At 43.3% G+C, this 20535-nt stretch overlaps 1 protein-coding gene across 5 annotated transcripts in view; it reads left to right on the plus strand.

The window, feature by feature from the left end:
• Window positions 1-20535, plus strand: part of SNX13 (sorting nexin 13) — a 122990-nt gene that overhangs the window by 22210 nt on the left and 80245 nt on the right. For 3 of the 5 annotated variants that reach the window (XM_069094426.1, XM_069094424.1, XM_069094425.1), the window contains 3 exons: window positions 7312-7424; window positions 16718-16820; window positions 19574-19663. In XM_069094426.1, the coding sequence (XP_068950527.1) occupies window positions 7312-7424; window positions 16718-16820; window positions 19574-19663 (306 nt within the window). The remainder of the gene's footprint in view (window positions 1-7311; window positions 7425-16717; window positions 16821-19573; window positions 19664-20535) is intronic. The other 2 variants (XM_069094427.1, XM_069094428.1) reach the window with 1 other exon arrangement.

Raw genomic sequence — 20535 nt, forward strand, 5'->3', positions numbered from 1 at the left:
TAGACTTAAGTACTTAGATTAAGTAGCATTTTTATAGCACTTGGGTAGATGATCCTCTCAATTTATAGCTGTTCATCCCTTTTCTTACCCTATCTCTGGATCACATCTGTCATCCTTCTGCTCTCACCCTTCTGATGCTGCTAGAACAGTGATGGAGGAAGTCACGGGGCTTTCCTGGATGGGCCCCCATTGCTTCATGCCAGTACTTTAGCTCTTTGATTCACTCATCTCTCATTTCCCCCAGTGTCTGTTCCAGACCTTCTTCTCTCCTGAAGTTTCCTTTGCTGCCTTTCCCACCTCCTTCTGAGAAGAGGACCTCCCTCATCAGCATTCGTGCTGAGCTCTTCCCCTTCCTCATTCTTCCCTGGGGGAGGGGAGGAAGAAGTGGCTTGTAGCTACCCCTTTGACACAGCACCCCCTTTTCATTTGTGACCTCAACTTACCTGTACTAGCACCTTCATTATTACTTAAAACCACGAACAGTTCTCTCCTGTCCCTAAAACAAGCCCCCTCGAGTCTCTCTTCTTCCTGCATCTCCTCTCCCTTGTATGTTTCATCGCATTTATATAACACAAGTTGTTTAGCTATTGCCCAATTGATGGGCATTCTCTCAATTTCCATTTTTTTTCTAAAAGAGCTGATAATAAATATTTTTGTACATAAGGGTTCTTTTCTTCTTTCTTTGGTTTCTAGGTCTACTATAGTCATAGTAGTGCTGTATTAGGTTTGCCAGAATGCACATTTTAATAGCTTTTTGGGCATAGTTTCAATTGCTTTTCAGAACGATTGGACTAGTTCACAACTCCACCAGCAATGTATTAGTGTGCCTGTTTCCCTACAGACCGCCCCCCCCCAGCACTTATAATTTTCCTTATTTTGTCATCTTATCAGATCTGATGGGTGTGAGGTGACACCTCAGAATTGTTTTGATTTGCATTTTTCTAATCAGTAGTGATTTAGAGCATTTTTTCCCCCACATGCCTATAGATAGCTTGAGTTTTTTCTCTGAAAATTTAGACAGCTTTTAAAAAATGTCATCTTTACGTAGGGATAGTAAACTTGCTATTATAAGGTATAGTGAAGTCCATGGTTTGATAGATTTAGAGGTAAAAGGTACCTTAGAGTTTATCTAGTTGAACTCCCTCATTTTATGGTTTAAAAAATCCAAGTTCAGAGAAGTGAAGTGATTTGCTTGAGGTCACATGGGTGCGTATCATGGAGTCACAGAGGCAGACCCAGCCCATATCTGAACAAATGAATCTCTTCTGTAGCCTACCCAAGGACTCCTCCTGGTCCACCATGTAGACTTCTGGTGAGCCTGAGCCTGAGCCTGAGCCTCGGCCTCCTGAGGCAGCCTTGCTACAGCCTTTCTATTGCTTCCTGATATTCATTCCAAATTTGACTCTTTGCAACTTTTGTCCATTTTTCCTGGTTCTGCCCTTTTTGGTCAAACAGAGCAAGACTACCCTTCTGCCACAACACAGTTCTTCAACCCTTGAGGACAAGTCTCTGGTCCTTTCTGTGTCGTTCTTCAGGCTAAACAACATGGGTCCTTCCACTAGGCATCGTATGACCTGGCCCTCATCTGGACATGTCTCTTTCCTCCTCTCCACCCCTCACTTATTCATGTCCTTCCTAAATTGTCTCCACATTGCAGATGTGGAATGATAGGACTGCAGTTTAAACTCCAGTCATCAAACTAGAGCATCTCAGTTTGTCTGGCACCTTAGAGATGAGCTGGTCCAGCAGCTGCCACATCATTTCTCCTGTCACTTGGTGATGCAGTCTGTCCTTTGGGGAGAGTTCCCTTTGATGAGCAGGGCTCAGGGGTGCCATAGTGCATCAGGCACCAGGCCTGCACTCAGGAAGACTCGTGTTCCTGAGTTCTCTGACACTAGCTCTGTGATTCTGAGTGAGTCACTTATCCCTGTTTGCTTCAGTTTCCTCATCTGTAAAATGGGCATAATAATAGTGCCCACCTGCCTGCCAGGGTTGTGGTGAGGATCAAAGGAGATAATAATTGAAAGCACTTAGTTCTGAGCCTGGCACATAGTAAGCACTATTGAAATGTTAGCTCTCATTTTTTTCATTATTTGTGGCTCATGATGGCCTACCTCACCTTGCCATTTTAATGCCTGGTGGAGATGGAGTGAAAAAGTTGGTCATGATATCAAAGGGGGCAGCAGTAAGTTGAAGGAGTGTCTGTGTGGAGATTAGAGCTCCTGGTCTGAAGGCAGGATTTGGGGTAGAAGAAGATGGTGAGCCTGGGGCCGACCTCATTGAGAAAAGAGGAAGGATGATTGGGGGTTGGGATACTACAGTCATCACCCCTGGGGTTGGGTAGAAAATTGTGGTTGAGTGTAGGGGTTTCTGAGAGATAGAGCCAGAAGGAGGGCCTGGAAGCGATTGTGGAGAGCAAGGAGTGTCTGGGGAGGGGGTGCTGGGCAGATAGGCTGCCAGGTATCTGCAGGGGACCAGGCCTCAGGCAGGGCTTGTGGATAATTGGAGAATCAGCTGCAGACCTTAGCCTGGGGAGGATGGAGAGAGGGTCATCGGCCCCAGGGGCCAAGCTGAGTTGCTCAGTTCTTGTTTGCTGGAACTGGACCTTTGGACCGGAACTGAGGGACAAACACAAGAAGGAGGAAGTCAACAAGATAAGTAGGGAGGTAGGAAGGCCCATCCGGAGGCCGTTATAAAAGTGCCTGGGCCTGGCACTGGGCTGAGCTGGGCTCCAAAGAAGGTCCCAGGCAGCCCTGCTCTCCAGGGCAGGAAAGCCAGGGCCTAGAGTGAACTCCCTGGGGGAGGAGGTCACCCTCACTTGGCAGAGAAAGGCCTGAGAGTCAGGAGTTGGGCCTGGAGAGGGATGAGGGTATTTTCTTGAAAAACCTTATTCTATGAAAACAAAAATTTAGAAAGATGGCATTTTCATGTCCTATTAGTAGTGACTTAATTAGTAAGGGTTTCACATGTGTAAAGTGTGTTGAGTTCCTTACCTAGAGTCAAAAAAAGTTTGTATTACTTATTCAGGTGGGGGGCGGGGGACCAAACCATTTAAACCTCTCTGAGCTTCAATTTTCCTTACTCATAAAATTAGAATAATGGCATCTTCCTCCCTGGGTTGCTTTGAGGATCAAGGCAGTATGATGGTTTTAAAAAGCATAGGAAGCCATGTGAATGTTCATTATTATCATGACTGTTATGTGGTTTAGTCTTTTTTTTTTTTCCCTGTTTTGTCTTACACTTTGTAGCCCTACTTGGGCTTTTTTCGTAGAGATACTAGTTTGCCATTTCCTTCTCCAACTCATTTTATAGATGAGGAAACTGAGGCAGACAGGGAAGTGACTTGCTAATAGATTTGAAATCAGGAAAAGGGAATCTTCCTGACTTTAGGCCCCACACTCAGTTCACTGTGCCACCCAGCTGCGTGTTAGCCTGTAGATCTCTGCTTCATTTCTCTCTTTTCTTACTGCCACAAGTTTTTACTCCGTGTTTCCTAAAGTTTTCGCCTCAGATATATCCAGCTTGTGCGGGCCCTCAGTGCCTATGTAGCTCCTGCTCTGTTCTGACAGAACAGTGCCTGCTTGTGCTACAAAGCTCTGGGCTTGAAAGTGGAGGTGTACTGATCCCAAACTAAGGAATCCCTGTCCTCCTGGGGTTTTTGGAGCTGAAGAGAGACCTGTAAATAAATATTGTAAAGCTCATGGAAAATGGGGGGGGGGGAAGAAAGAGAGATGGGAGGGGGTGACAGAGTAGAGAGAGACAGGGAGAAATGGAGACAGAGGGAGGGAGGGAGAGAGAAAAGGAAAGAAAAGGAGAGGGGCTGAGTCAGTATTGAGCAGATGGAAAAGCCTTCTCTGGGAGGGAGCCTGTGAGCCAGGCTGACTTGTAGGTCACATAGGGAGGAGGATTTAAAACCCTGCCCATTAAAATCTAGTAACTTTTTTTTTAAGACTGGTAGCTTAAGTTTTCACAAAGCAATTGATTACTGATGTCAGTGTGAATGTCAGGCTGTAGCAGAAAGCACCCTTGCAAGGGTCCTCAGGGTTTGCTGCCACCACAGGTTCTTGGATCTGCTTTGTTAAAGGAAAGCAACTCAAAATGGGTTAACAAGCTTACTTTAATCAGTCAGACATATATCGTTTACCTTGTTCAGGGGAAAAAGGTCAGCACCCTGAACTTCAAAATATACAGACAGAATTATCAAGACAGAAACAGATGAAGTAGACAGCTTTCCAAACTGTCTAACCATTACATCCATACCCAGTCAACATCTGGGTTTTTCAAAGCCGGGGGACTCTCAACAACGGCTTCCCAGAATTCAGATCAAATCACAGAACACTTCTCAAAGTGAGCCCCAAACAAAGCTACACATCAGGGCTTATATAGCCTTCTCCTGGCTCAGAGAATGTAACAACCTTATTGACTCACTGGCCAATCAAGAAGTATCTACTGAAAAACAAGCCTCCCTCCCCAGGCTCCAGGCGCACTTTAGCCTAGGGGCAGGGAAGATCTTTAAATCTGCATTCCCATTACACAGGCCACATGTGTCTGTCTTAGACTCCCTAGGTCTGTGATGACTATGAAAATAAGACTTTAGGTTTTTTGGTGGGTTTGTGTCTGCAGGGTGTCAGAGAGGGGAGTTATGGATAAGTGCACTAATTTGCTCAGAGAATGCATATAGAACCAATGTTTTCTGTGTCAAAGTCTTTATTTGTAATTTTTTGCTTTTTGGAGGGCAATTGGGGTTAAGTGATTTGCCCAAGGTCACACGGCTAGTTTTTGTGTTAAGTGTCTGAGGTCAGATTTGAACTCAGGTCCTCCTGACTCCAGGGCCGGTGCTCTAATCACTGCGCCACCTAGCCATCCCAAAATATTTTTCTAACTAAAAATTGGAAAATTCTTAAAGTTGACATCTGGGAGAAATATATTGTCCCCTCAGTGACTTTCCTTTGGAAAAGGAAAAAGTTAAAAAGGGAAGTTAGAAAAATAATGGCAAATGAACAAAAATGGTTTTTTAGAGGGAAAAATGTATGAATGAAATCATGGTAAAATCTTGTTACTAAACAAAGGGTGTTATATTTTAAACTGAAATTATTGTCTGTGGCCATTTCTATTCTCTTACTTCCTCAGGGAGATTGGTGTTCCGACTCAAATAGGAGGGAAATACAGTGATTTCTGAAGTAACATTATTACCCTTTTATTTTCCAAGGTAACTTCTGACTATAGGTATTATTCTCAGTAGCACTAATCTTATTAAAAGTCTTGTGAGGTTGGTCTTAAGTCTAGTTAAACCCACTCTCCTGATCTGTGTGTGCTGGTATTCCAGAAGTTCTGTATTCACTTTCCAAAAAGTACTGGATTTAAAATGAATTCATATTTAAATAGGCCTGTGTACCCCATCTCCTTTTCCCCAGGCAGCTTGCGAGATGTACACAGACTGAAAGGAAGGAATGGGAAAGGTTAGAAAGGGCTTTCAAAGGAACCAGAATTGTCTCTCCTCCTGGAGGCATTGGGGTGAATTGAATAAGAGGGTGATGACTGACCCATGGGTGGGGGGTGGCCCAGGGGAAGGGCCTTGGATTCAGCTCAGAGAGCAGCCTAGGAACAGGTGCACTAATCCAGGTGTAAGGTGGCAACACGGGAGAGGTGTGTGCAGTGATGAGCTTGTGAGCCTCGGGGGGCTGGGAGCCTGTGGTGCCCTTCACAGTAGCAGGACAGTGAGGGAGGGAAGCTGGGAGCGTCCCATCCTGTTCAGTATGTCCAGTAGGAAGTTAGACATGAGGGGAAGGTAGGACTGTTACACATCGATCTGAATGTGAAGAGTCAGGCCCTGGGAGTGATGCAGTGTAGAGGAAGAAGAGAAAAGGGCCAGCAAAGAACAACGGGGGCACCCATGGTGAGTGGGCTTGACCTGGGTGAAAACCCAGCCAGGACAGCTGTGGAGGAGCACTCAGACAGGGAGGAGGACCAGGAGAAAGCAGGGCCGTGAAGGCCAAGACAAAAGGGTGATTGACAGTGTCAAGGAAGGTGATGAAGATTCGGTCATTAGGAGGTCACTGGTAACTTTGGAGAGAGCAATGTCAGTGCAACGAGGCCGTTGGGAGCCGAGCCGCAGAGAGCGAGAGGAAAGTGGGGGAGTCATTCTGTTCATCTTTCTCCAGGAGTTCAGCCACAAAAGGCAGGAAAACTCGACAGCCATGGCTATTGGACATGTGTGTATCAGATGAGGGTTTATTTAAGGATGTGGAAGACATAGGGATGTTGATAGGAAGCAAGGAAGCAGCCACGGGCAGGGAGAGCCTGAAGAGAAGTGAGAGAGTGAGGCAGTCTGTGAGAGGAGGAAATGGGATCAGCAGTGCATGTAGAGGGACTGGCCTGAGCCTGGACAAGGGCCACCTCTTCATGTGTGTGTGTGTGTGTGTGTGTGTTAAGGTGAAGGAAAAGACATCCCGTTGGGGAAGAGGGAGGAGTGATGATGGAACTGAGGAGGAGGGAGGAGAGGGAGGAAGCTGTTGGTGGAGCGTCTCAATTTTTTAGGAATATAAGAGCCGAGATTCACAACTAAAAGAGTTGGGTGGGGGCAGAGGGACGTTAAGGAGGGATGAAAATGTTTTTCAAAGCTATTGTGGTGAGAGGAATACGGAGTCCATTAAGAAGATCTTAAAAGATTGACTTGTCACAGTGAAGGCCCAGTTGAGATTATGTCAGAGCTGATTTCTGTAGTCTGTGTTTTAGTGGGCCCAGTCATCTCGGGGATCTAGGAACACCAAGGTACCTTGGAGGCTATTGAGTGTAGACCCCTTTTATTTTATAGATGTAAGAAGGAGAACTAAAAAGACACCTGGTGTGACCCAGGTAACACAGGCAGGAGATAGTGGAAACATGATTGGAATACAGTAGCCTCAGTGTTGAGGTACCATGACTGTGCTGACCTCCCTAATAGGTTTTTAAAAAAATATATATTTATTTTAAATTTATTTTTCGTTTTCAACATTCATTTCCCAAAGATTTGGAGTCATAGATTTTCTTCCCTGATAGGCTTTTTAAGGGTCATAATGATCAAATATGAAGGACAGGCCTTTCTGAATTCTGGGAGCCTGAAGGACCCCATGCATTGAGGGCAAAATGTGTTGGAAAGAATGAAATTTTTTCACTGTCTTCCAGCAGCCCCATCATATATCCCTTCTACTCAAAAAGGAGCCTGGGAAACATACCTGTTTCTCTTTAGTTTCTGTACCTGTATTTGTCCCTAAGATTTACATGCAATCATGCTGTTAAGTCATTCATGTTTTGCATTTTGTTTCATTTCAGGCCAGCCTTTCCATATGGGGATGGGGAAGCCTTGGCGTTGTGCTTTTCCTTGTAACGTTTGGACCCTTTGCTATCTTTTACTTTGCATTTTACGTCCTCTGCTTTGTGGGCGGGTAAGTATACGTGTCTGCATTTTACCATTCTCATTATGAATGTCGTTCATCCTTCATAATTGACACTGACACATGATCATTTGCAATGTTTTGGTTGAAAAAAAGACATACTTTCCCAGAGCATAGAAAGGACAAGTAAGATGTCAAGAGTTAGAGCAGAGAATCAGAGGATGTTCGAGCTACAAGGGATATCTGAGCCTCTCTTGGGAAAAGAAATGTGAGTCATGTTCCCCTTCAGTCTGGGAACTGACTCTGCCCATTTTTGAAGACTTAAGAATTTGCATTAATAACAATCACTATGTTGCCTTGGAGTCAAATTGGTTTATCTTTGTAGCAGTATTTTTTTGTCTTGAAATGATAATATTTATTTATAGAACGTTTTAAGGTTTGCAAAGCACTTTACAAACACCTTGCTTAATTCTCAGAACAGTTCTGGAAGGAAACTAAGGTAGACTGGTTAGATGACTTGCCCAGGGTCACCACACAGCCAGTTAGTGACTCAGGATTCCAAGTCCCTCCTTCTTAATTGCTGATGCTACACTCACTCTGTTCCTTGAGCTACCTGGGTGCTTAGTTACTCAGTCTGATAACGTTAAAATCAATGGGAGTTACATTGGATGGTTTATCTGGGTTTGCCTCACCTGTGTTACTTTGCCTTGGGCTAGTCACTTAATCTTTTGGGACCTCGGTTTCCCTGGCTTTCAGGTGAGGGAGCTGCTGACCTCTTACATGCTCCTGTCCTCTTCTAAGAGTCTGACTCCCTCTCTTTGGCCTTCCTTTTTCATTCCTCTAAGGAGCAAAGATTTCTTCATTGGGGTCGGTGGGTGGGTCTGATTTCCATTGATGTGGATCCCAGAGCACTCCATTATTTGGTGAAAGGCTCTTCATGAAATGTTGTGGTCTGAAAATACCCAAAGAAGGACCTAATGGTCATGGAGAGGTGATGCGCCCTAAGCTGGGCTTGTTCTGGAGAGTTCAGTCTCAGAGTTGGGCCTTTCCAGGAAACCTGTCTACCAGGACTTGGGGCCTGTTTGCTAAGTCTTCCAAAGCCCTGAGGGAGAATGCCAACTAGCATTTTTTTGGTGCCTGTTCCTGTGTTACCTACTGCAGATTTGTGGTGAGAATCTTCATTTTTCCAATTCAGATGTTTCCATTTCCTTTTGGAAAAGTAAATCTGAAAACACCTGCTTCTGTGACCATTGGGGATGCATTAGAGAGGATTCCTTCTCAAGTGTGAATGAGTCCAGATTTTATTATTCTGTGATAATGGCTTTTGGCATTTCTATTAAGAACAATATGAAAGTTATAATTTAGCTAACAGATGGATAATGGACTTGGGAGGCAAGAGAACCTTGGGAAGTCACGCAGCTCTTAGAGGGAGCGTTGTTTTTCATTCTAAAATGGGGATGCCTGTAGCTGCTTCCTTGGACTGTCCTGAGGCTCTGAGGAGCTTGTGAGTGTAAATCAGCACTTGGCAAATCTCCACGGGCTATTTTAGATGTCTGTGGTGGTTGTTACTCACGTGTTGCCTCCTAAGCCCACCCTGGGAAAGGGAAGAAAACTTTTTCTTCTGCCCTGGACAGCTCCAGCCTTGCAGGTGTCCTGGTTGGTGCCCTCAGTATTGCATTTGTGTGTAACGTCCTGTGATTGTGACAGGGGAGACCCAGAAACCTCTTCATCCGAATGACACCCTCTGAAGTGGCATGATGGCAGGCCCTCACCTGTCTGGGGTTTATTGTGATGTCAGATGGGGCCTGAGGTTCCACTAGTGTCTCTAGGTTTTACGTAACTGCTTGGGCTTCTGTGCCCTACCATAACAGTGTGCATTGTTTCTTCTGTTAAGTATTTTAAAAAAATGTGTCATTTGAATCTCACATTCATCGATTGTTATCATCAAACCAAAAACACAACTCTAAAATCTGAGAGAGATGGGTGTATTTTTCTTTTGGAAACAAGGGTATTTAAATTTCTCCTGTTTGCTGTTTATAAAAACACCAGTGTCATTGGCTTGCCTGCCCACCCTGGCCCATCTGTATTCCAAGGGAATTGCTTTTCTCTTTGTATGAAGGATACTCTTGGAAAGAATTCCTGTTTTCTTTTGCTAGGTGACTTCAGTGCTGGTTAGAGGTTATGTGCCTAGCATTGCCTGACTTCTGTTGTGTTTGTGTTCTTGGGCAACACAGCTGCCCTGTAGTTTCATTATTCTGAGAACAACTTAAATGTCAGTGCACACAACTTAATTAGGTTCTTTTTAAGATCACTGTGTTCTCAAGATTTCCCCAGCTAGAGGTGTGTTTAATCGGTTTTTAGAAGGATGATGCTTACTTAATTCAAGTTATATCAATGTGTGAATCTGCACATTAATATACACCTCTAACTAGGTCAAACTAAGATACACAGCCAGTTCTCGATCATCTAAGTCAGTGAGGTCAGGGATAAATAACATGGAGAGATGAAATCCACAGGTAATCTCCAAATCTAATTTTAAGTATTGACTCAGTGGCCTCAGCCCCCAAACCTTGCACCACAACTGCAGATGTGGTTGTGAAAAGTGAACCAAGGTGGGTTTAAGTCAGAACAACAACCAGGAAAACCCAGAGTGGCTGATTTGAATAATTGAAACTTACCATAATCAGATGGCTTCTCACTCTCTTTCCTGCCCTGTTCCCTTTTTCCTTAGCCTGTAGGCTCTGGAAGATTTAGAATTCCTTTCTGTCTCTGAACAATCCTGTGTTTTTTAGATCTTCCTAAGTACAGAGGAGAGCCAGGATTGAAAATTACTTGAGAGAGAGAGAGAGAGAGAGAGAGAGGGAGAGAGAGAGAGAGAGAGAGAGAGAGAGAGAGAGAGTGTGTATGTGTATGTATTTGCACTAGTGAATGGAGGTTGAATGAATAGAAGTGAGAATGATTTAAATGACTCTAGAATTTTTGTGGGACTAGTCCCACCTCAAATATTAATTGAGACAGCTAGTGGCACAGTGGTTAGAACACTGACCTGGAGTCAGAAAGACCTGAGTTCAAATCCATCCTCACTCACTTACTGACTGTATGGCTCTGAGCCAAGTTACTTAAACTCTACTTGCCTTAGTTTTCTCATCTGAAAAATGGGAAGAATAATAGCACTTACCTTTCAGGGTTTTAATGAGCTCAAATGAGGTTATATTTGTAAAATGCTTAGCGTTTTATGTCTATCACATAGTGAATTATTACTAGGTTAATAAACTAAACCAAAGGGACGTGTCAGTTGGCATTTTTGAGGGGTGGAGATGTAATCTTTCTTTTCTTTTTGTATCCTCAGTACCTGATACATAGTTGGCATTTAATAAATGGTTTTTGATTGATTGTTACTTCTGCAAAGAACATTGACTTGAATAAGCTTTCTTTAAATATTGTTTCCTTTTTCATGGAATCCCAGATTTAAAGCTCTACCTAACAGGGCATCTGGTTCCTCTTCCTCATATTACATTTGATGAAATTCAAGATCTTGGGGAAAGGGATATAGGGACTGACCTGGCCAAGGTCTCACTGTCAAGTCTTGTTCTCTCTTGATGTTGCTTTGATTCATTTTAGAAAATGTCTACAATTTGACAGGAATGCTATTAATAAAATGTTGTGAATACCCATTCTTTGAACTCCCATTTTCCTTTATTTTGAACATTTTTAAATCTTTGGAGGTACTTAGTTAATTTATCTAATGAGACCACTGATTTCTAAGGATGTTGAAAATGTTGATCTTCAGTGAAAATTTCAGAAGAGTCACACTTGGCCACATTGCAGAAATGAAGATTCGCACTTGAATCCTCCTTCCCCAGGGAGGAGCTACGCTCAGAGGCTTCCTGCTGATTTGCCCTGTGTAGTGGGAGGTGTAATGGCTGCTATCCCCATTTTAAGAAACTGTGAAGATAAACTGAGGCTCAGGGAAGCCAGGACTTGGGGCTCTTCTTTTGTATGTTTAATTAGGATATTTTAAGGTTTAAGCCTTTGGAAATTACTCCTTGTTGTGAACTGAAGGTTCATTCTCATTCTCTATTTAAAAAGAGAGAAATCGTTAACTGTTAGGGGTGTGACATTAAAGTGGTTTGCAAATATTAGCTGTGGTAATCTCATCATATCCCAGATGTGACTTAGCATAATTGTTATTTTATTTTATTTTGAACTTAAACACCAAAAAAGGAGAACATTTTCACATCCACATCATGATTCTCCATTTCATACTATTTTGCTTTTTAAAAAAGGTGTATAGTATATTTCACACATTGCTTTCAAAATAGTCCACTTGTCTGTGCTTCCTTCTGTTCTGGTCACTTAAAAATGTTTTTGTGGACCAAACGAGAGATAGAAAGCATTATGAGATGTAAAATGGGTAGTTTTGATAATATTAAATTAAAAAGTTTTTGCACAAACAAAAACAGTTCAACCCACATTATAAGGAAAGCAGAAAATCGGGGGGAAAATTTCATATAGCAAGTGTCTCTAATAAAGGCCTCATTTCTCAAATACATAGAGAGTTGAGTCAGATTTCTAAAAATACAAGTCATTTCTCAATTGATAAATGATCAAAGTATATGAAGAGGGAGTTTTCGGACTAAGGAATCAAAACTATCTATACTCATGTAAAAAAAATGCTCTGAATCACTATCAATTAGAGAAATGCAAATTAAAACAACTCAGGTACCACCTCACACCTATCAGATTGGCTAATATGACAGAAAAGGAAAATGATAAATGTTGGCGGGGATGTGAGAAAATTGGAACACTAATTCATTGTTTTGGGTAGCTACATGGTGCATTGGATAGAATACTGGGCCTGTAGGACCTATGTTTAAATCCAGCCTCAGACACTTATGAGCTATATGACCCTGGGCAAGTCACTTGACTCTGTTTCCCTTAATTTCCTTTTCTGGAAAATAATCTGGAGAAGGAAATGTCAAACCACTCCAGTGTCTCTGCCAAGGAAATGCCAAACGAGGTCTTGAAGAGTCAGACACAACTGAAAAATGACTCAGCACAACAAATGCAGTGTTAGTGGAGTGGCGAACTGACTCAGCCGTTCTGGAGAGCAATTTGGAACTATAGCCAGATGGCTGTTAAACTGTGTGTACCCTTTGATCCAACAGTACCACTACTCAGTCAGTGTCCCAAAGAGATTTTAAAAAGAGAGAGAGAGAAAGGACCTATTTGTACAAAAACACTTACAGCAACTCTTTGTGGTCACAAAGAATTGGAAACTTAGGGGATGCCTATTAGTTGGGGAATGGCTGAACAAGTGACATATGACTATTGTGCTGTAAGAAAAGGTGAGTGAGGTGATTCCAGAAAATCCTGGAAAGACTCACCTGAACTGATGAAAAGTGAAGTGAGCAGAACCAGGAGAACACTGTACACAGTAACAGTAACACTTTGTAGTGATCAGCATGAATGACTTAGCTCTTCTCAGTGTGGGGGGAGCGAAAGAGGCCTGGTTCAGGACTCAGATATTAAATCCTAATAGTGGACTTTAATATAAGAGCTCTTTGAGATGCGACTTTTTTTTGTTAAGTTAGCTTCTGAGTCATTTGTTATGGGTTACACTTATAAGGATGTTACTTGAGTTCTGAGATCAATAGGCTCTACCCCAAGATTTTAGTTATTAAGAACTAAAATATTTGATCAGCACTCGGGTATCTTTGGGTGGTAAGCATGAATGACTTAGCTCTTCTCAGCAATACAGTGATCCAAGACTGTTCAGAAGGACCTATGAGGAAAATTGCTATTGCCTCCAGAGGAAGAATTCAGGGAGTCAGAATGCAGATCAAAACATACTGTTTTTTACTTTTTTTTTTTTCATGATTTTTTTTTCCTTTTTGGTCTGTGTTTTCTTTCATAACATGACTAATATGTAAATATGATTTGCAGATTGCACAAGTATGACCTCTGTCCAGTTTCTTACCATCTCAAGGAGGGGGGAGGAAGAGAATTTGGAACTTAAAATTTTAAAAATCAATGTTAAAATTTGTCTTTACATATAATAAAAAAAAGTATTAAAAAATGTTTTTGTGAGCCTCTGTTTATTGGCATCACTATTACTAACCTCCCCTGTCTCTACTAGTCCCCTCCCCTCTCCATTTCAGAACACAAATGAATAGAAATAGTTTAAGCAACCCAAGCGCACTCTCTGCTTGTGCTGGCCTTTTGGCCCTTGAGACATCTAGGGCTTTGGAGGCCTGTGTCAGAGAGACCAGGGGTAGACCCAGAGAGACACACAGTGCGTCATCCGTGGACTTGGTAGGCTCTCCCCTGTTTGGCTGCAGGAGACCTCACACTGCTTCCAAGGAGTAGACATCTGTGTCTCTCTTTGTGGGTGAATGACTGCAGTTGTTTCTGGCTAGGTAACTGTCTTTAAATTAAGTGGGATTCAACAGTGATTTATTCAGTGGCTCCCTTCTAAAATGATTAAAGGGGAAAGCGACAAATGTTGGAAGGGAGGTGGAAAAATTGGGACATCAATTCATTGTTGGTGGAATTGTGAACTGATATAACCAGTCTTCAGTTAGGCCAGAGAGTTATTAAATTGCCTAAATATCCTTTGACCCAGCAGTTCCATTCCTAGGTCTGTTTCCAAAGATGATTAAGGAAAAAAGAAAATACCTAAATGTTCTAAAATATTTATAGCAGCTCTCTTTTTGGTGGCAAAAAACTGGAAATTGCAGAGATGCCTATCAATTGGCGAATGGCTGAACAAGTTGTGGTATATGATTGTGATGGAATACTACTGTGCTGTAAGAAATGATGAGCTCAGTAATCTTAGAAAAACTTGGAAAGACTTAAACGGAGTAAGAGTGAAATGAGCAGAACCAAGAGAACCTTGTATACAGTAACAGCAGTATTGTTTTAAGAATGACTTTGAGTGAATAAGTTATTTTGACTATTATAAATACTTAAATATAAAGGACATATGAAGAAAGACACTATCTGCATCCAGAGAAAGAACTGACAAATAGAAGTATGTTTAGAATAATTTTGGCTATCTTATCTGTCTGTCCATCCGTCCATCCATCCATCCTGTTTGTCCATCCATCCATCCATCCATCCTGTTTATCCATCCATCCATCTATCTGTGTCTAATGGTAGCCATCTCTGTGGTGGCAGGGAGGAAAGAATAAAAAGAAAAAAAATTTACATGATAACTTTGTATATTTAAAAGAAATAGCAAGTTGTGCATAGTGGATTTGCAGTTTCATGGGCAATCACCTTTTTTTTTATTATACTGTTAATGAAATGCTCGTTTTAGTCCATGAAGTAAAAATAAAATAAATAGAAGAATGTGGAAAAAAACAACACAAACCTGAATGGCTCACTTGTGCCTGGCATCGTGCTGAGGAAACAGAGCCAGAAAAGACAGCTCCTCCAGAAGCTATAGTCTCCTTGAAAGAGAGGAGGCTTCTTGTACACTAGATTATTCAAGAGAGAATATGTAAAGAGTGAATAGAGAGTAAGGTGACAGAGGCTGTCTGACAGTGGATCTGGTCAGGGAGGCCTTCATGGAGGAGGCAGCCACCTGTGTGGGCTGAGCCTTGAGAGGAATTCCTCCAGACAGGGCTGATGGGAGTGAGGAGGGCAAGTCAAATACAGGGGATAGTTAATAGGGCCATGAGTCAGAGAGTGGTGGGAAATCAGTCTGGGGAAAAACGTGGGAACTTGGAGGGAGGGGTCAGAGTTGGGGTACCATTCCTGGGGCTCAGGGAGCTGGGGTCTCCTTAACAACTGCCGGGAAGCTGCTCTCCTTTTTGTCTTCTCCTCCCTGGTGAGATGTCAGGTCACCCAGTCCCTGGTAGTCACTCAGAAGAGGGGCAAGACTGCCTACAGCAAGCCCTTATTTCTGAGGAACACAGGATCCAGTTGGAATGAAAACAGACTTTTCTTACAAAACTGTGCTTTTCTGTTCGATTTGCCCACTTAGACAAGTTGCAGATCTCAAATGAGAAACCTCCTTCACTTGGTTTTAAATAGAGCTTCAGCTTCTTAGCACCAAATGTCTGAATTATTTGGAGATTTTCTGAAATGGGACTAAGAAGTTGTAAATACCGTTGGGGTTGGGTTTTCTGTGACGGTTAGCTTTAATGCAAGTAAAGATAATTTGACTTCTTTTTACACTTTGTAATTTTCTGCAAACTTTTCTTGGCCTATTCACAGAATTAATTTTAATTTCTTGAGCATGTCTAAAGCCAGAGTCATGAGGGCAGACTATTAGGAAGCCAGTCTGGTTCTGAATCTACCTTTGGGTGAGTTGGCTTTCTTTCATGCTGCTGTTGTGATTTTAGGCAGGTTAGTGGCCCAGTAGATGGAGTGCTGGGCCTAGGATCAGGAAGAAGTGAGTTGAAATCCAGCCTTAGACCGAGATGAGGTGGTAACTCTGGGCCAGTCATTTAATCTCTGACTCAGTTTCCACATCTCTTAATTGGTGGTGAGAATAGCACCTACTTCACTTAGGGTTGTTGAGGAGAAAAGGAGATAACATTTTTAAAGTGCTTTGCATCCTTAAAGTTCCATTTCAGTGTTAGCTGTTGCTCTCATCACCATCACCATCCCCTACCACCAACCGTCATTGTATTAAAAATTCTGGTCCTAAGAGAAGCGTGCTTAAAAAGAGCATAGTAGGCAGTTATCTACTGGGCCTGAGACGGATAACATTAACTTCTCTTGCAGACGTTTTGCGCTATGGGCAGTGGTGGTGAAGTGCTGAGATATTTAGGGCCGGTCCCTCAAAATACCTTTTATACTTTGATTTTTAACTCCTCCAAAGCATTCAACATTCAGGAAGTATTGGCAAACTTCATTACAGGTAGGGTGTATAGAGGAGGGAATAAATGTTTAGGCAGCGCCAGCCCTGTGCGCTGTGAGAAATGTCGTACAGAAATGTGCTTACTGCTCTGGTAGAAAAGGGAGATGTGTTTTATACCTCATGGATAACTTACTAACTTTAAGTTGATCTCTTGAGGGTTTTTTTAAAAAATTCATTGTTGTTCAATGGAACAGCTTTGGGGATTTTTTTGCTTGTGAGAAACAAATTTGTCACAATAGAATTCTGAAGCTCTAATAGTTGTCATTTAAAATTCTCTACTAGTTTGGTGAGTGGCATGATCAGTCAGTGTTGGGAAATACTTTCCAAGTCTCTTCAGCTAACTGCCTGTGCGGTGTGTGTCACACACATAACACCCCCCCCCTCCGCCGCCCCCAAATACGCCTTGTCACAGATTGGCTTTTAAAACAGTGAAGCACAGCTCATGTGACCATAACTGCTTTTTTTCCTGTAGGGGCTTTGTGGTCACTCTCTTGTTTGGAAAAACGAATTCGGAGAAGTACCTGGAGCAGTGTGAGCACTCCTTCCTTCCTCCGAGCTCCACAGGGATTCCTAAGGTGAGCCCCTGAAGGGCTGTGTGGGCTCCTCCATGTGTCTGCAGATGGGCTGCTCTCACTGTGCCGCTGATGTCAGGAGACGTGTTGAACCTGGGCCCCTTTTCCTGCAAGTGGCTGCTTTCAGTTCTGTCTGGAGGCGAGGATTCCTAATCATTCTGTCCAGCTGACCTCACTGTTCACACAGTGATCACAGTGATGTAAAAGAAGAAAGACACTTTACTTGCAGATTGCATTTGGTCATCACTGGGAACTTCAAAAAAGACTGTGCATTTTTGGTTGTAAAAGTGCTAATTCCTGGTTTTGGACGAAGTGCTCTTGTCTTTTTTTTTTTTTAAGCAGTCGGGGTTCAGTAACTTGCTCAAGGTCACACGGCCTGGTGTTTCTGGGTGGGCGCTAAGTGTCTGTGCCCGGGATTCGATCCCAGGTCATCCCGACTCTGGGGCCGGTGCTCCTACTCGCTGTGCTACCTGGCCGCCTCCTCAAGTGCTCCTTTTGCAAGGAGTAGGAACGTTGGTTCACAAGGTTGTTGAGGATCAGATGCAGTTACAGCATGTTCTCAGCCAACTTTAGGTGCCACCTAAAGGCCAGTTGTTGTTAAGTGGAACTTTTAAAAAAAGCATAGCCCCGCATGGCGTTTTCTCCAGCCTCTCACTCCAGTCATCAGGGTGAAATCTCAGTCTTTTCAGCTGAGACTCATTGTTGCTAACTTGACCATGAGCCTGAGCAGATAAGGTGCGCCCAGCAGCCTTTCCAGTAGTTCCTCCAGTGGATCTGTTTAGGGCTTGATCTCAGGGCACTTCCCTGCCTCTTCTCAGGACCCTCCTCTGGACCTCCACCTTCTCCGTGTTTTGGCAGAGCTGAACATGTTCTTCCTCTTGTTCAGCAGGGACCTTCTTCTGATGCCTCTTGTTTTGGGAGGGGACCAATATAAGACCTTGAGGCCCCCAGGTCCTTAGGCCTTTTCCACATGACCCAGGCTTCCTTCACTCTCTTGTCCCCAAGGCTTAGCACATAGAATTCAGTGCTTGCTTTCTCCTTCCCTCCTTCATTTACTCACTCTCATCTCATTGACTCTTGTCTACAATACCTCTCCCTCCTGTGCCTCCCTACACTGGCATAGCCCTTACTCTGGGGGTCAGGCCTGAATAGTCTCTCACCTGGGCAGTGGCTTCCTTATTGGTCCGCCTGCATCCAGCTTCTCCAGGCCATTCTCCCCACCATTGTCTCAGTGATAGATCTGTAGCAGAAGCTGTCACTGAGCTCCCACACAGACTCGTTAGGTGTCACTGTCTACCTGCAGGCTCACAGACCCACTTACTCCTCATCCTTCCAGGTGTTTGGACCCAGGCTCCTTCGCCTTTGGCATACTCCGCCTCCCCCTAGGAACCAGGAGCCCCCCTCCAGGACGCTTTCCTGATTGTGCCCAGGAGTTACCAGTGTCTGACTTCCCCGCTACATTAGTTTATATGTATTTTACATCAGCTTCTCTTGGTACGGGTTGTTTCCCCCTCAGCAGAATGCAAGGGCCTTGATGGCAGGCGATGGTTTCATTTTTGTCTCCACATCCTCAGCCTCCAGCAGAGAATCTGGCAGAGAGCAGGCGTGGGATAAAAGCCTGTCCAAGTGGCTCGGTTTGAGCTCGCTCCAGCTTTCCGTCTGCATCCCTACTAGGGGAATTGTTGTTTTTAACCCAAGTGTAGGACTTTATATTTATCCCTGTGAAATTCTCTTTTTTTTGACATGACCATATTTCCTAGCTTGTTGAGTGAGACCTTCTGGGATCCTGACTTTGTTCTTGCAACATCGCAATTATCCTTCTCAATCAGCCTCCCATTTCTGTCTTTATTCTTGCCCTTGATAAAAAGGTTAAACAGCGCAGGGCCAAAGGCAGATTCCTGGGACATTCATTTAGAAACCTCCTCCTTCTTAAGTTTCTATAAACCTATTAGATTGTGACTTTCTTATCCCCTCATTTAGTCATTTCCAGTTTCATCTAATTAATTGTGGCTCACCATCAACTTTGTCAAGTGTAATGCTGTCCATATTAAGGGATAGGTCAGAGTAAATTGGTTATTTAAGTTTGTCTTGAAAATGCCAAAAATTTCAACAAAAGGAAAAATCCATTTATATAATAAACTCCATTTAGTAGCGTGGAATGAATGTCAGTGACAGCAGTTTGAAATTGAGATGCCAGATGCCATATACTTGGAATATATGGAATTGAATTTCTTCCCCCCCTTTTTTCTTAAGTTCCTTATAAAGAATAATTTGATTTTTTTAGCATCATGATACAGTACTTTCCTAGTCATTTGATTTTTTTATATGATCAGAATTAGTGATTATTGTGATAGTGCAATAATCAAAATTTAATTCATACTGCAGACATTCCTAAACTTATTTGGCCTACCTCCCCCCTTTAAAAAGAAAAAAACTCAGTGTCCCCCCCCAGAAATCTACTTTCTTTAACCCTTTAACTTTTTAAATTGACCTCATTTCAAGCTTCTACTACCCCCAGATTGTTCCAGCACTCCATAGGGGGTGTTATCACCCACTTTGGGGATCTATGCATTAGAGCATAATAAAGATTTAATAGCATTTTTAGGACACTATTGGCTTTCTATAAAATACTCAATTTTTAAAAATTATGATTGAAGAGGATTATAGAATGACAGGTTGGCTAGCATAGGCCAAATGATAAGGATATTTATGTTGAATTAAGACACTCTCTGATAACGTGATGGCTTCTCTTCAAGTGCTTAGAAGAAATGAGACGGGAAGCTCGAATGATTAAGATTGATCGAAGATTGACGGGTGCCAATATCATTGACGAGCCTCTCCAGCAGGTAAGTGTGCCATGTGGGCACAGCATTTTATGCTTCATGTGCTGGATGGGTTTCTTTTCATGCCTTCTCAGGAATTCTCATCATTATTGACTGTGTGCTAGGCTACAGGCCTGTGGCCAGTCCTTGGGTATAGCTACCCCCTAAGCATCAGGTGAGGTCCCTTCTGGATGGTGGTGTGTGGAAGCCTCCTTGACTGACTGGTTACATCTATATCGGATGCTGCCGGTAGAGCAAGAAGAAAAAATAATTGAGTGAAAAAGACACGTATCTAATATTTACTGTGTGCAGAAGCACCATGCTGGTTGTTGGGAATACAAATGGAAAAAGGGAGACAAGGCCTACCCTCTTGGAGTGACCTTTCTAACTGCAGAAGACAGGGTTCAGCCACAGACCTTGGAGAAAAGCCCTTTGGCAGCCCTTAGTCTCCAGTTGCCAGGAGTCTGACAAGGCCCAGCTGTAGGCGGGGAGCATTGGGAACCGTGCAGGGCAGTGCTTAGGGGTCTAGAGGAGTGTGCCCGAAGGCAGGAACAGCTGACTTCCCTTTGAGTTGGTTATCCAAGGGGCAGGAATGGCCATGTCTGTCCCATAGCTGATAAGGCTGGAGAACCCTAGACCAACTGTGGGAAGAGCAGCCGAGGATCAGGGCAGAGCAGACCGTTTGGGCTTCCACCTACAGGAGGGAGAGATTGAGGCATTGCTCTTCAATTGGGAGTGGGACAAAGAAGGGGAATGTTGTCAGAAAGGTTAGAAGACAGAGGAGATCCTGGTGGGGTCTGGGCGAAGTGTGGACTCGGAGTAAGGGGAGCAGCCCTCATGTCTTGTCTGAGTCCCCTTCCAGACTTCTGGGATTGGGGCTGGGGGGTGGGTGGATA

The sequence above is a fragment of the Petaurus breviceps genome, unplaced genomic scaffold (assembly GCF_028583685.1).
Source record: "Petaurus breviceps papuanus isolate PSGF00001 unplaced genomic scaffold, PetGlider_PUasm1.0 218, whole genome shotgun sequence".
NCBI lineage: Eukaryota > Metazoa > Chordata > Mammalia > Diprotodontia > Petauridae > Petaurus > Petaurus breviceps.